The sequence below is a fragment of the Cibotium barometz genome, chromosome 64, assembly GCF_041138505.1.
Source record: "Cibotium barometz isolate CiBa-2024 chromosome 64, ASM4113850v1, whole genome shotgun sequence".
NCBI lineage: Eukaryota > Viridiplantae > Streptophyta > Polypodiopsida > Cyatheales > Cibotiaceae > Cibotium > Cibotium barometz.
In genome coordinates, this window is record NC_141109.1 from 7,226,226 (window position 1) to 7,242,163 (window position 15,938).

A 15,938-nucleotide genomic window follows, 5' to 3' on the forward strand; every position below is an offset into this window, starting at 1 on the left:
AGTAGTGGGATATTCAAAAGAAATGCAAGATTGAAATTAGCCCTTTCATATAAAATTTTGGAGTTACCCGTCAAATTCTACAAAGGATATTGCACCGTTATTTTGCTGTGATTATGAACAAATTAGTAAATGAGCATGGGAAGTAGATATGGATTAATCATTCCGTGCATGAGTACACGCACCAGTTGGGCAAATATTTATGTCCCATAAGCCAAACGTTACATCTTCACGCATGAATGGCGCATCAAACGTTGAGAAACTCAGATTGAGACCTTAATTTGAGAGACAGAGAGAGAGAGAGAGAGAGAGAGAAGATTGAGACCTTAATTTGAGAGACAGCTGAGAGAGAGAAGTTTTTAACTGTACAAAAAAAAATAAAATCTCAATTTAAATAACTAGAAAACCATAATGTATGTTGGGTGTCCCTGGCCAGATCACTAGCTTAGTCAAGGACGATATAGGATCAGTATATGAGATCGGAGAGGCTGCAAGGACGCCTTCCATGATGTTCCATCCAACCTTGCAAGCGTGCATGGCACGCTTGCACAAATCCTCCAACCAATGGTGAAGAAAAGGAAACATACCAACTATAGGACTATTGTACAAATCTGCGCTACATATTGTAACCTTACAACAACTTATTGAAGCCAGCCCTTGTGGTTATAGCTCCTAGGACTTGAGCACCAGTTTAATGTAACCTATTCATGCTTTCAAAAGGGAGCTTTCGCTGCCCTTATTAAGCCTTTCTGAGCAAAGGGAAGAAGAACGGTTATAAAACAAAACAAAAAAAAGGTTGGTGAAAATGCTCTCAGAAAAAGAAGAAGGGAAAAAAAAAAAGGAGGAAAACCCACCATAAGGACGACTAGTGGCTGCATTGTTCAAAAAAAATTGCAGCCAGTCTTTAAGTTTTGTGGGAAAAAATTGATGTTGGTGGGAAGAATTGAAGTAGTGCCTAAAGCACACCCCCAGCTGCAGTTGTAGTGGCCAATGTATGCATGTCCTGCCACCTTGAATGACTCCATAGGTTATGGTGAGGCTCAAAAAACATCTCATTCATTAATGCTGATTGTTGCCAAGTATCTGTTGCAGCAGGCATCAAGGAGAGCCCATTCACATTAATCAACGGTTTATCTTCCATAATCACCTTCTGGTCTGGCTCATCATGAGTTGGGAAATCTGTGATCATGGTATGCCCTCCATGGTCACTAGAGTGGTGAGATCCACCATGGTTGAGCAACTGCAAGGGCATCTTTTGCTCAGATAGCCTTTGCAAGGGAAGATTCTTCTGCTCTGGGGCCTTCAATTGGGGTAAAGCTTCCGGGTTGAAGGAATCTACAGGGGGAACATTAGAGAAACTTGAGAGCTGATCTTCAATGGATGCTAGGGTGGCTGTTGCAGACGTTCCACTCATGTTGTGGAGATTAGGGGCCTGATCGAAGAAGGTATTTAACTCATAATTGGGATTATATGAGATGCCATCATGCTCTAATTTGATAGGCAAGGTGGTGTAGCCCATGCTGGCATTCAGATTGTTCTCGAAGGTGCTCATGAGGCCAGAACCACACGTTTTGTTCATCATAGCTGGAAAACCCATGTCAAAGAAAGATCCATGGTGGTTATCTTGCTCAGTACCTGCTGAATTATCTGAGTTTTGCTGCTGCCTCAGTCGCATAGACTCTTGGAAGCGAGAGAAGGCGATGTTGAGCAGCTGGCCGCCGTCGTCTCCATTAAAGTTGGCGGGGCCGCCAAAGCCGGCCGGGAAGTTGCTGCTCAATCTGGCGAGCATGGTGGAGGCGCTTTCGTCGAGCGAGGTGGGATCTACGCCCCCCATGAGCCTCTGCTTCACTCTCTTGTTTTTTCTGCAGCCGCCGCCCACCGGCACGTTGCGCAGGGCTCCGCCCTTGGTCCAGTACCTCCGGCAGTTCTTGCAGAAATGGCGAGGCTGCGTTGTACTGTAGTTGTTGTAGTAGCAGAACTTGGTGTTTGTGGAGTCGCAACGCGGACACTTCAGGGCTTGCTGAGGATCTTGATTCGCGCTCCCTGATCTCGGCCTACGAGCCTCGTTGCTGCTGGGTTTGCTCAAGCTTGAAGCCGCCAGCATATCCATCTGGATCTGATCATCCGGTGGCTTCACGACACCCGGATCTTGAAACATTCTACGTCTCCCACCTGCACATGCATGCCATGCACTCGACTGAGGATGTTAATTTCGATTTACGACACAAATCATCACTCCAATCACCGCTAAATTGATTAACAATCATCACTCTACACTAGGGTGAAACAAGAACAAGCTAAGAGCGATAATTAGGAACATTCCAACAGCGTCAGCTAATTATTGTGTGTAAAGATTGGGTAAAACGATGGGATTAGTGGCATATACAAGGGATTAGTGAGTAGAACACTGGTTAAGGGTGGTTTAGAAGAGCTTGCCTGTAATGAGGAAGCTGCGGAAGGCGAGTGAGATGGAGATGGTAGAAGAAATGAGTGAAGGGTCAGAGCTGTGTATTAATAGGGAGAGGGGAGGGGGTTTTTTTAATTTTTCTTCTCGGGAGGAGGAGCACGGTTGCAGGAGGGTGAAATAAATAAATGCGGGGGGATAGGGTTTTTAATTTTTGGGAAAGTGGACAAGGGGTCTATAGTGAGAGGGTGTCGGAAGGGCGCTCGTGAGGGGGGCCCGCCCTACCACGGCTGACGCCAGCAGCCACCTCAACGCCTGGCTGACTGTGCCGGCAGTAAAATGACAGCTGATAGCGACGGCCATGTGTGGCCCGGCCGTGCAGCATCAACCTCCCACGGGCCCCACCCCCTCTCCTTCTGCGGCGCGTGAAACCCATCGCTTTCCGGGCCCCATGGGGTGAAAGCGACGCCTTTCAACCATTTATTTAACGTCTAGTACCACAGATAGCCACTACCTTATATCGCTTATCAGTTTAAGTTTTGATTTAGAGCGAAGTTAGTATTATTAACCATTTACCCAAAAACCGGCCTCTTGTGTATTTTTGACCGGCGGTTGTCAAAAAAACCGGCCTTTAGTGTATTTTTAACCGGTTGAAATTTAAAACTGCCGACCAAATTTTGGGCTTGCCTTGAAGAAAACCGGTCAATTCTTTTAATGAATTTTAGCTATAAAACCACAAAAGTTTTTTTTTCAATTAAACGAAGGTTTTTCCAGCCTTTTCCTTTTTCCACTAGCTGGGAAAAATGTTTTTCGCTTAATAAAACTGTATAAATCATTGACCCTTTCTTTCTGGTTCATCTGGTCTTAGTGTCTCCCCATGGACCTTCCACATGGGCTCTTGTAACCTCATTTTTTTTAAATATATTCCGCTCTTATAACTAAAAAAAAAACTGTATAAATCATTGATGTCAAATAACCAGAAGAGAAGTGTGGTTTTCTTGCCTGAAACGTTGAATCGAAGAAACAAACAAAAGTCTCAATATTTGAGCCTTGCGGCCCCAAGTAAGGCATTCAATATATATATATAATCATTTGGAAGTTCAAAATGGATGGCATTTCCTTCCTACCAAGGACAAAAATTGCATTTTCTTACTTTTGCAAACCTCCAAAGTCCAATGGTAATGTGAACATGGACCCAACCCACATGGAAAAAAATATATATACATTTAAAAACTAAAGCTTTTGAACTACCTTTATCTCTCTATCTCCACAAAAGGAATATATTTTGAATTACTCGTTAGACTGCAGATTAGCTTTCAAATGGATGATTAGGCCACTTGATCTAACAAAAACAAGCCCAATCCACTCTCCCCACTAAAGTCCACTAGTAGACACTCCAATTATTTATCATTCGAGTACAAAAGTGTGAAGGAGAACCAACTTCAAGAGTGTAAGCTACCCACCACAAAGTCCACATGCAAGGTGTAAGACATAGTATCGGGACACTTATTTTCATGTCATTCTCACCACCATGGATTCAAGAGGGGAGATGATAATTTTGGTGAAGGTATTTTTCCCATACTTTTTTCAAAAAAAAATTGTGTGGCAATTCGAGAAGGATATTTGAAAAACTAGCAAAGAATACTAGGGCACATCCAATTTCCACTGTTTTTCCATAGATGAATAGGGCATCTTAAGATCTAGGTTAGAGAAAACTTGTCTCTTCCATAACTTGGAGGCCACTTTAGTACCACAAGTTAGAGTAAGTGAAAGTTGTGCTCCGAGAATCGCGGTCTGCAAACAACGTGGTTGAGATTGAGGGCCGTTATTTTCGAGTTAGTTAGAATTCGAGCATGAATTGTCCAAAATGTAATAATGCTAAATCTTGGTTACTTTAGAGAATTGCCTTTATTTTGATTGGTTGGAGAAAAGAAAAGCATTACTGATATGCCAAGTCACACCTAAGGTCTCATCACATGTGCAATGTGCATAGCTAAAACTTTATAATACACTAATAGTGATGGACAGATGTACAAAATGTGAGTGACGTGACAAGCACTCTAGACACACCGCCCATTTCTAAAACGACACACAAAGTCATGTTCACTTGCGGACACACAAAATCTGTCTCCAAAGAGATTAGCCTGATAAATGATTCTCCACGATATGGGGGTCGATTATTAATATTGACCACAATACAATTAAGCACCCGGGCGGGAAGAGAGAGAGAGAGAGGAGCACCTAAGACAGCGTGCGCTCGCTTTCCGCCCAGCACGTGCTCCCGATCTTGTTTTGTTGTCACCCCCCAAAAAGGATTAATTTAGTCTACTCCTAATTTTAGAACTTAACCGCGTGTTAAAAAAAAACACACTAAAGTTAACCTTGGGTCCCACGCTCTTGCTTTGGCTCCCACTCACCTTTCTTCCATGTGCCATGGCCATGCCTTGCATACGTGGACTGCCCAAGGTCATTTCCTATTGCTTTATACAACCCTCCTTTCTTGCTCCCAAGCCTCCCTTTTCACACCCTTCAATTTAAAACAAGGCGTTTTTTTTTCATTATTTGTGTGTATTTTTTTGACCACGATTTGAAACTTCCACATGTATTTGACAGTCCAAATGGCCAGAACAACGGACATGCTTGCCTTCAAGAATCAAGCATGCTTGCTCTTACGATTCTCAGTGTCCCTCAATTATTTGTACCACCGTCATCATCAACTTTGATTCCATTCCTTGGGCGATGATACTAAACGTGTGCAAAGAAGGGCAACAATACTATTTCATGCTTTCAAAACACATAATCAAGACTAATAGCCATGAACACTTAGTCCCTTCCTCTTATGCTCTCTGAGTTAGTCTTATATTATATTCTTCACTCTATTCAATGCATACAGACTCCCACTACACAATTTGTACCACATCATTATCGTGTTAGATTCTGTTCCTCGAGCGGCGAGTAAACATGCATAAAATTTAGGTATGAGATCAATTGATAGAGTGGATGCCAGGATAAAGCCATACAACAATTGAGAATGACACATTCCTACTTTTCTTGACCAACACTCCTCACATGTGGTCCTCTAGTCCTCTATTACTATAATATGTATATACGGTTGTAAATCTCAAAAGAAAGAGGGAGATTCCTTTTCACTATAAGGACTCACTCTAGTATATAGTCTTACATAAGGATAAAAGGTGTTTTTCTCATTCATTTGAAGAGTGGCATTAAGGTCTTCACTCACTACTAGATAGTTCCAAGCTTTTATCCTTCCATTTTCCACTAAGGTTCCATTAAAACTTTACATAAAAGAAAATAGGAATGCCATTCTCTTGTTTCCCTCAATTTCATGTCCCATTTCAACAATTCAAGCATGAGATGTACTTGCATCGGGTAGTTGCTAGCTAGGCCATGGTTTAATCACTCTACAATTTGTCTATATATAATAAGAGCCTTGCCATGTCAAGTGTAGACTATAATATGTAGCATAGGTAATCTCCATTGGTTTTTGAAACAATACCAACAAATTTATGCTCTTTATTCATAAAGCATTATTTTGTGATGATAACACATTTGAACATGTTTGACACTTCATGCAACTTCATAAAATTACTCAATAAGTGTGAATGTCGAGAAAAGGTTACGTACCTAACACATGAAAAGACAACGCTAAGAAAATGTGAAAATTGTGATCACAATCAATAAGCATGACCCTATGGAGATGCACGATGCATTGTAAAGAACTATTGCATAGCATAACCTAAGTTCCTTTTTTTTTCTATACAATGATAGAATGAAAACCACAAAACAACACTTTAGATGGGGCTCTTAAGTCAAAAGTTTCATGAGAATCTTTTTTTGAAGGCAATCCTATACCACACGTACATTTGTAGACCCTATATTAATGTAGACTATTACATAATACACATGACATCTAATTAATAATGATGTGAGTCGAAATAGAATTAGCACTATATGTTTGGCGTAGGGACTAATTAGTGTTACAAAAAGTCCCAAAACATTAATTGATGTATGTTATGGAGCCGACTTTGAACGTTTAGTTTCCTAACTTTCATAGAAATTATTTTGAGTGTCACCTATAAATTGGGTGTCACCTATAAATTGATGTGAACTTATTAAAAGTGATTTTTCAAATCTTAATAAATAACATTGCCTAAATGCAATAGCCAAGTGGCCAATTGGAGCCTATTCTCAAGTGAAGGTTCGTGCGTAACTTCACTTGAAATCCGTTCGCTTCTTCGAGCCTTTCCTCTATGTGTGTGTGTGTGTGTGTGTGTGGCTATATGCCCGGACATTGTTATTGGGGGTAAAAATAGTGTAGATATCAAATGGGTAATATTACACATTAAGGAAGAGATCCAAATTTTATAGGCTTGCTAGTTTGTTACTTATAAGTTGGAGGAATCAAGATTATGGACATATGGGCATGAATGCGAGTGTGAGTGTAAGGTGGTTGTTGCGACTATGAGGTGGTCGCAAGTGCAAGTGAGTGTGAGTGCAAGTGAAATGGTGAGATGTGTGATTTTACCTAAGTTGATGGAAAGAAATAGAAATCTTTCTCCACCCTCCTTCTACGTCAAACTCACTTGTATCTACTCCTTCTTCAATGCATTGCCCAAACCTTCTCTGGCTAGCTCTCCTTCTCTCTTGTGCTTCACTTCATGTAAAAGCACCATCTTTGACCATCTTTAATCCTTCTCAAAAAGCACCATCTTTGACCATCTTGTTAACTTCTTTTACCATATGGATACATCTTGGCTTCTCGTACACTAGTTCTAAGATGAGTTAAACATTGCTTGTGTGCTTAATACCTTTACTACGGCTTTGACTCTTGCACAAATTAATCTTGTAGTAATTGGTACTTGTAGACACTTTTTTGATCACTTCCTAGTTATATGATTGTGTTGTTGGATCTCATAAAGAATGGAGATCCGGACTCACACATACACAATGTCAATGACAAGAATACAAAGGTGTATAGTGTGAGAGAGAATGGCAAGCTCAAAGGAGAGAAATGAAAGCTCTCTAAAAGTATAAATGAGAAAACTACCCTAAAATGTGAGTAGGTTACTTATATATTAGCTAACCCTAAGGTGCCCATTCATACCTAGATGGCCATGGGAAAAAACCCAGTGCGACAAAAGTTCCCATGGAATACGTGTATGACCTCACAGTGAAGTACTACCAGATATCTAACAAACCCTCTTATAGTACAAATGTGAGATTTACAGAGATTACAGATCTTTGAAAGGGAAGAGGCCCAAATCTTTGTGCAAGGCCTCAAAATTTTCATGTAATAAGGCTTTAGTGAAAAGATCTTCCACATCATATCATGTATAGTACAATAGAACAAATCGGTCTCTCCTACATGGAGCCTCCCTCTAACATAGTGATAATGCACTTCAATGTACTTAGTCCTAGCTTAAAAGACATAATTCTTTGCAACTACCATTGCACTACTCTAACTGTTAGTGAAAATAGGAGTAGGGGTGTCTGAAGGGACACAAATACCATACACATTCAATTGTCACAGTGAATATGCTCCTCTCACAAGACAATATTGCCACAGTTGGTTACTTGTTGCTTAGCTAAGATATGCACAAATTACCAAGAAAGAAATACCTTCCATATGTGGGCTTTGTGGTTCCACCTATTTCTTTGGGTGAACACTTGTTTGCTCATTCACTAGAAAGAGGTATACCTATGCTTGCAACTATTGGGCTACTGCCTCGATTGGACCAATAAATGCAATAGTAGGTCCAAATCTAAACACAAGATTACATCATCTTGTTGCCACCTACACTCACCCATGAGTTCACACAATGCCAGTTGGGAGTGGTGTAGCACCGAGGACTCATGTTCCCCTAAGGGGGTTCACTATATTGAAACTCTCTATGTCACATGCGTTCAAGGCTTAATTTAAAAACCCCTTATCTGTAAAAAAAAATTAAGACTAAAACACACCCTTTTTTTATTCAATCTATAAATACCCCCTTTAAATGGTACCCTTCTGTATGTAAAAAAATGTGTTAAAAAATGGATTTTTAAAACCCCTTATGTTGAACCGACATGCCACTCTTACATATTTATGAGCGACCCCCTCGAGCATATTTATGAGCGACCCCCTCGAGCATGTCCCTCCACCACTGGATAGACCAATCCCAGTAGAACCTCTAGTTAATCTTGCACCACCACCAAGAATGGTATTGGCTGAGGATGCCATAAGGATGGCAAAAGAATTAGGGAAAATTTGGGCTCCAAATGGGCCCTTTAAGGGCTTTCTCTCTCCTCCTGGAATCCCAAAAAAGTGAAAATAATATTATTTATTAGGTTTCTCTCTCTTCTTTTCGAATCTAAATTGGCCTTTTTCATATTTTCTAAAGAGATTCAATGCTTATTTTATTCTAATGTTCTTAAATTCTACGTAACTTCAATCATTGTTGTGAGGGAAAATTCATATATGTGAAAAGCTAGTACTCTATAAAGTAAGAAAACAAGTACGAGGATATTTCTGACATATGTAACTATGCAACTATATTTTTGACATAAGTAAAACATGGAATTAGAAGATGTTGGTTGAAAATAGGGATATTTTTTAAAAGAACTCAAATATATCTTGGGAAGCAAACTTAGTATTATGAAAAGTTCTTTTTTTTTCAGCACAATTAAACATGCTTAAGTTCTATTCTAGTGCATTTTCATGAAGTTATGGTGGCTGTCATTGGGTGAGTTTTCCTAATTCAATAGCCACTCTTCTCCATTTGAATTTCTCTCCATTCAAATCTTCAATCCCTCAAGGAAGCCTCCAAGCTTTCACCTGAATCAATTCTTTCCTTACATAGTAGTATTTATGCATGGACAACAATGAAGAGAGATTTGGCTTTCTGGTACCGTCAAGTGGAACCAAAAAGTTATATTTACCTTCATTAATTTTCGATACTCGATTATTTTTCTACCAAGAAGTGTTATTGCATCAAGAAGAGCATCAAGAAGTGTTGCTACAGTGCTCAATGGAGGTATGGCATTAATTTTTATGTTATTTAAAACGCAAGTGTCTGAAACTAATGATAATGTTTTACTGCACCGTATATTTTTGCAAAGAAAGGAGTTAGTTGCAATTTCAGTATTGTTTTGTGGTCTGTAGAACATAAGAGATAATTCTAAGAAGCGATGTATACATGTGGACTTGGATGACGAGTATGCTCCTCTATAAGAGAACAAAGACTTCTAAGGTCAACCCTTATGTAATGCAAAAGGCCAGGGAATTAGGTAGAAAGCATGTTGATATACGGGTGGAAGGATCAATTTACCCACCTGATCCCTTCAACCAACAACCACCTAAATTTTCACTCCTAACTTATTTGATCAAATATGTTTGTGAGGGCAATGCTGGCTTCTTGGTTACACAACAAGGCTTGCTAATCAGGTGCAAAGCATTTGGATATCATCACAAAGGAGGCTAATGATGAAGAAAGCTCAGATCAAGTAGTTAAATGCTCAACTGTCTAACAAGGAGAATGAATACAATGAGTTGGTAGAAGTTGGTCATGCTCACCATTTGCAAAACCATGAATTGGATCAAAAAGAAAAGGATCTAGAGGCCAAGAACAATAAATTAGAAGGGGTGTTAGAGAAGACAGTCAAACATGGGCCCACCTCTAATTTATATGCACATGAACGAGTAAGAGAACAAAGACCACTTACTACATTGTCAAAAAATAGTGGAAACTACAAACGACGTATACATGTCGAGACTGATAAGCTGAAGAACCTTAAACAAGAGAATGGAGCACTCTCAAAATTCTTCTCAAGATAGATGGTGAAGTCTACACTTTCTCATTTAAAGTTTTGAAAATTTAGTGATGATCTCATGCACGCACGATTGCAAGATGTGAAGAATGCATTTACTACAAACCAAAGCTCAAGGTATTTGTGACAAAATTTGTTTAAGTAGAGAATCCTATGCAATGATCTACAGAGACAAATGGATGCAAGTTTTAAGTTCGTGCTGCAAAACAAAAGGGTAACTCCATTGTCGTGCTCTTATAGTGTCAGAAAAGCAAGGCAATAATTGAATAACAATTTCCTTGAACTCATTGGTGAGTTAAAACATATAGTTCACTCACATGTAGTTAAGCACGGGGCCGGGTTTCCCACTTGGGGCCTCGCCCTCGAATGTCTGGGCACGAGACTAAGCTGGTGGTCATTCTGAAAACCGAAACCGGGAAAATTTTCCATGCCCGGAAAATGGGGACGATTCTACCATTTTGAATTTCTTAATGAGTTTTTCTAACGAGGTCAAGATACTGAACTAACCTTCATCTGAATAAACCAGATAGAAGGGAAACTATTACAGGCTTAACTTGAAGGAATCAACGCTTTTTTCCTAATTGAATCAGGCACAGTCGTTGATCTATTAATTTGAGAAGTCTTTAGGTTATTATTTAACTATTCGAATTCTAAGCGTATTCCTATTGATCAATTTTATTATTAAAACTCTACTGATTCCAGCCTATGGGTTAGCCACCGCCCAACCAACTGGAATTGGTAGAACCAGACAAGTGCTCACCCACCCATAATTGAATGTCTTTCTTAACTTTTGCTTTAGAATACAGATATGCACACACTCCTCTTTAAACTTTAATTTATAAAACAATCCATTGACAACAAACAATTATTGGTTACAGATGTCATAATTCAAAATTTCCATTCAATCCTTGTTTCTCCTCACAAAACAGTATCGCTCTGGACTCTCCGTTGAGACCAGCAGGTCAGCAACGAGATCCAGTATAGATTATAATAATTTTCTCGTCACCATCAAACATACATATATCTTCCATGACATACGCATGGGTGTCCTAAGCACCACGAGCCCGTGCATCACCTGGTCAGAACCCTCTAGGATCATCCTTAGGTGTCCTGGCACTTCACTCAGGGACCGCTTCGTCGGCCCTCATCCATCATACCGGAAGCACACCATTTTACACCATACCCAGGCTGGTCAAGACCTAGGTAGGTTTTTGCCGCGTGAGCCATCCTTTGAGCACTCCCCGCCAGCTGTTTGCAGCCGAACTTCCCTTAGAAAAACACTTATACCAAATGCTCCCTGCAAGCATTCTGGCATAAGACAGTCCTTTAAGAAAACAGGGTTTCTATACAAGTTTTCAGTTTTGATTTTCTTTTGAATACAACGAGTATATCTTAATTCCGTATCCCAAGACTTCTAGATCACAAGTCTGGATCCCCAAGCTAAATTCCTCTAATTCTGAATTCTTGATCCTCAGATCAAAATCAAAGGTCTTAACTTAGTTTTAGATTCGGTGGGTGACTTGAGTGTAGATTACTGAATTGGTCACATCATCTTTTCTTGAAACTGACGAAGGAGTTACGTATTGGTCATAGTCTAATTCAGGGTTTGAGTTTGGAGGAAAGGTTCTCCCTGAACTATCTTTCTCGGAGGGTAATATTTCAATTACTACTTTACTGAATTTCATTCATTGAGTATTTTGAGTATTTTGAGTATTTTGCTTAACTGAATTCAAAACTAGTCACGAATTCCTATGAGGAATAAATTAATCATTTATCTAAAACTCCGACTTTGATAGTTTTTCTGAATTTTCTCATTACCATCCTAAAGAATATGAAACGGTATATTTTTTCTTCACTGAGTATTTACTTATTCATTTTCTAATATTCATGGGATTTAAACATAGGATTAAAGAGAACTCTTATTTTGATATAAAAATTCTGTATGCATCTATTTATGCATGAAATCCAACTTCTATGGAAATAACACTTTTATATAAAAGAAAATTCTTTTATGCATCTATTTATGCATGAAAAATCAATTTTGATGAAACACTTTTATAATAAAAAATTCTTTTATGCATAAAAATCAATATTGGTGAAAGTAACACTTTTATAATTAAAAAAATCTTTTATGCACCATTTTATGCATAAAAATCAATATTGGTGAAAGCAACACTTTTGCAATTAAAAAAAAATCTTTTATGCATAAAAATCAATATTGATGAAAGTAACAGTTTTAAATTTAAAAAAAATCTTTTATGCATCATTTTATGCATAAAAATCAATATTGATGAAAGTAACACTTATATAATAAAAAAATTCTTCTATGCATCATTTTATGCATAAAAATCAATATTGCTGAAAGTAACACTTTTATAATAAAAAAAGTTCTTTTATGCATTTATTTATGCATAAAAATCAATATTGATGAAAGTAAAACTTTTATAATAAAAAATTCTTTTATGCATAATTTTATGCATAAAATTCAATATTGATGAAGGTAACACTTTTATAATAAAAAATTCTTTTATGCATCATTTTATGCATAAAAATCAATATTGATGAAAGTAACACTTTTATAATTAAAAAAATTCTTTTATGTATTTATTTATGCATAAAAATCAATATTGATGAAAGTAACACTTTTATAATAAAAAAAGTTCTTTTATGCATCTATTTATGCATAAAAGTCAATATTGATGAAAGTAACACTTTTATAATTAAAAAAATTCTTTTATGCATCTATTTATGCATAAAAGTCAATATTGATGAAAGTAACACTTTTATAATTAAAAAAATTCTTTAATGCATCTATTTATGCATAAAAAAGAATATTGATGAAAGTAATACTTTTATAATAAAAAATTTATTTTATGCATCTATTTATGCATAAAAATCTATATGCATCTTTCTATGAATAGAGTTTAAATCTAATAAAATCACTCTTTTATAATAAAAAAATAATCAATATGCATCTTTCTATGCATAGAATTTAAATATAATAAAAATCACTCTTTTATAATAATAAAAAAATAATCAGTATGCATCTTTCTATGCATAGAATTTAAATCTAATGAAAATCACTCTTTTATATTTAAAAAAATCAATATGCATCTTTATGTGCATAGAATTTAAATCTAATAGAAATAACACTATTGTAATAAAAATATTTCTAATATGCATTTTTCTATGCACAGAATGAAAATAACACTTTTAGAATACACAAACAATGGGAATTACTCTTTTTGAATAATAAAAGGTAATACTTATTTCACAGAATTTAAGAAAATTTTGCCATAACCTCCTTTGTATGGCCGACCATTTTTTAATTTTTCCTATTCTTAATTTACTTAAAAATTATCCCCAATTGGTTTAAAGCATCGTAAGCTAATCAAATTCCACTTTTAAAAGAGAAACAATATGAAAAGTTGAATTCAAACAATTTGATTACTTAACTAGGATAAAGAAGGGCTAAATTTAAGAATGGGAGAGGGGGAAAGCCTTTCTAGCAAGGCATAGCATCAGATTATCATTTTAAAGATAACAAAAAAAATTAGAAAACCATGAAAAGAATAAAGAAAAAGTAGGATTTCTAACTTACATGAAATTCTAGGAGCTTTCCTTTGGCTTGATGGTTTGAGGGTTCTACTCTTGTTTGCAACAAGAGTGGCCACCAATTCTTTAAAGAGGGAATGGTCAAAAACTAATGAATTATTAAGAAATTCACATTTTTTTGGCTCTGGGGAGGAGGAGTAGAGTAACCGTGCATAAAACACTATTAAGCTTCAACAAAGGGGAAGACTTCTATTTATAGGAAAAAGTGAGCTTTCAACCAAGCAAACTGATTCTAGAATTTTCCAGATCAGTTTGGTCAATTTTTGACCATTTTTGGGTCAGTTTAGCTTACTTTTTGGAACTAGACTTGAATTAGGAGAGAGGAGAGATGAAATATCTCAATTTTTGGGAATTTAAAACTCCACCACACATGTGAAATAGGCGCCTCCTTCACGAGGGGGAATCCCCACTCTGAGGTGTCAAAAATTTATTTTTTTAGTATTTCCTTTGGTCCTTAGTCCACTCTTCATCTTATGTGAGTATTTACTCATTTTTTTGGGGGGGGGAGGGAATTTTCTTTATTTCTTCTATTTATCTCCTCCACACATTTGGATGAATCTGATTGGCCCTTCAAAACCTTAATTTAAAATTTTTAAAAAATCTGGACCCCTAGGATAAGGCCTTTTGAACAGATTATAATTGATTTCTAATGCACCTTCTGAAAACCTTTTTGAACTTCTGTTTCGGGGGAACTTATTTTAATAAGGAGATATTTTTTCATCCAAAAATATCTAAAATCTGAATAACCTCTCTCTAGAACATTTTCTCTGTCTCTAAGCCAAAATAGGTAGAAACAAGATCTTTTATATATCTGAAGAGGGATTTGATTACAAGGGAAGATACTGGACATCTTGAGAGGCTGGGAGGAGGAATCTTACAAATCTAAATCCGAACAACAACTTTATCTTGGATGTGTGCAAATTGCAAGCTGCAATGGTGAAGTTCTATGATATGTCTATTCAAGAATGTGGTGGCACACTGAAATTTGTACTAAAACTTGATGAGAGTGAAATTGTAAAGAATCAAAAGATAGAAAGAGTAAGTTTCACATTGATGAACTGGGAATTGGATGCTTCCATAAAGCCAAGTGATCCTCAGTACTTCAGTGTTCAATATGAAAACAAAATCTAGTGGCTCGCAGCATTTGAGGTTCTAAAAGAGGACCATGAGATCCTACAGATGTTTTTCAATCTAACAGAGATTTCTACTATGATTCAACGTCAAAAAGCATGCAAAATTCTACATGTCGATGGTTTTGGAGACTACTCAATGGAATGGCATTTTGCAGGTGATCTAAAGACACTAAAGTGCATGTTTGGTGTCTCAAATGATACAAATACAGAGTTTGCTTTCTTGTATTGCATGTGCTCAAGGAAAAAGAGTAAGAATGGAAAAAAGGCATGGAATATGAATACTGGAAAGGACGGTGCATCGACTCATGTGATCAGTTTATATGGGATTGTAGAATAATGGTTAGGGTGGATCCAAAGTGGGACCCTATACTTGACATTCCTTTAACACAAGTCCATCCTTGTACACTACATGCCATCATAGAATTGTGGAAATTTTGGTTTACGAATATATATGTTTTGTATATAAGATGCAACCAACGTGAGAGACCCAAACAGTGTGTAAGAGAGTGGAGGAAGTTCTTTCATGTGTGGGTCTACACAAAGGGAAAGTGAAAATCAAAAAAGATGAGAAGAGGTCAAGTGCAAGTGGAAATGTACCATGCAAACCAAGTATTGTTAGAGCCAAGGCTAGAAATTTTTTGCACCACAAATGAACCATGAAGGCCATTTATTAGTTCTTCAACCATGGAAGTATGAGGAATGGAGGAAGTTACACATGGTTGTCCCAGATCATAGTAATAATGGCGAGACTAGAATTGCAAAGGCTAATGTATGGATTGCCTTTAATAAGGTCGCTGTACTTCTACAAAAAATGACATTCAATGAAGAAGACTTGGCAGATGGCTCAGCATCATCCTGCAATCATAGAACTGGCAAAAGTCTTGGTCTTTTGAATCTGAGAAGTTTCCTTTTTCCATATTCACTTAACATCTTGGGAACCATGATCCCACATGTTAATCCAT

General features: G+C 37.3%; 1 protein-coding gene across 1 annotated transcript; it reads right to left on the reverse strand.

Moving 5' to 3' along the window:
• Positions 1-353: 353 nt before the first annotated feature.
• Positions 354-2,585, reverse strand: LOC147603254 (uncharacterized). The gene is made up of 2 exons (XM_086796580.1): positions 2,434-2,585; positions 354-2,169 (listed from the first exon to the last, which is right to left on the reverse strand). Exon 2 carries the CDS (start codon positions 2,153-2,155, stop codon positions 953-955), a length of 1,203 nt encoding a protein of 400 aa, XP_086652706.1. The 5' UTR covers positions 2,156-2,169; positions 2,434-2,585; the 3' UTR covers positions 354-952.
• Between the last annotated feature and the right edge of the window lie 13,353 nt (positions 2,586-15,938).

Coding starts and splice junctions, on each gene's coding strand:
- LOC147603254 (XM_086796580.1), bottom strand. CDS start 2,155: ATGTTTCAAGATCCGGGTGTCGTGAAGCCACCGGATGATCAGATCCAG.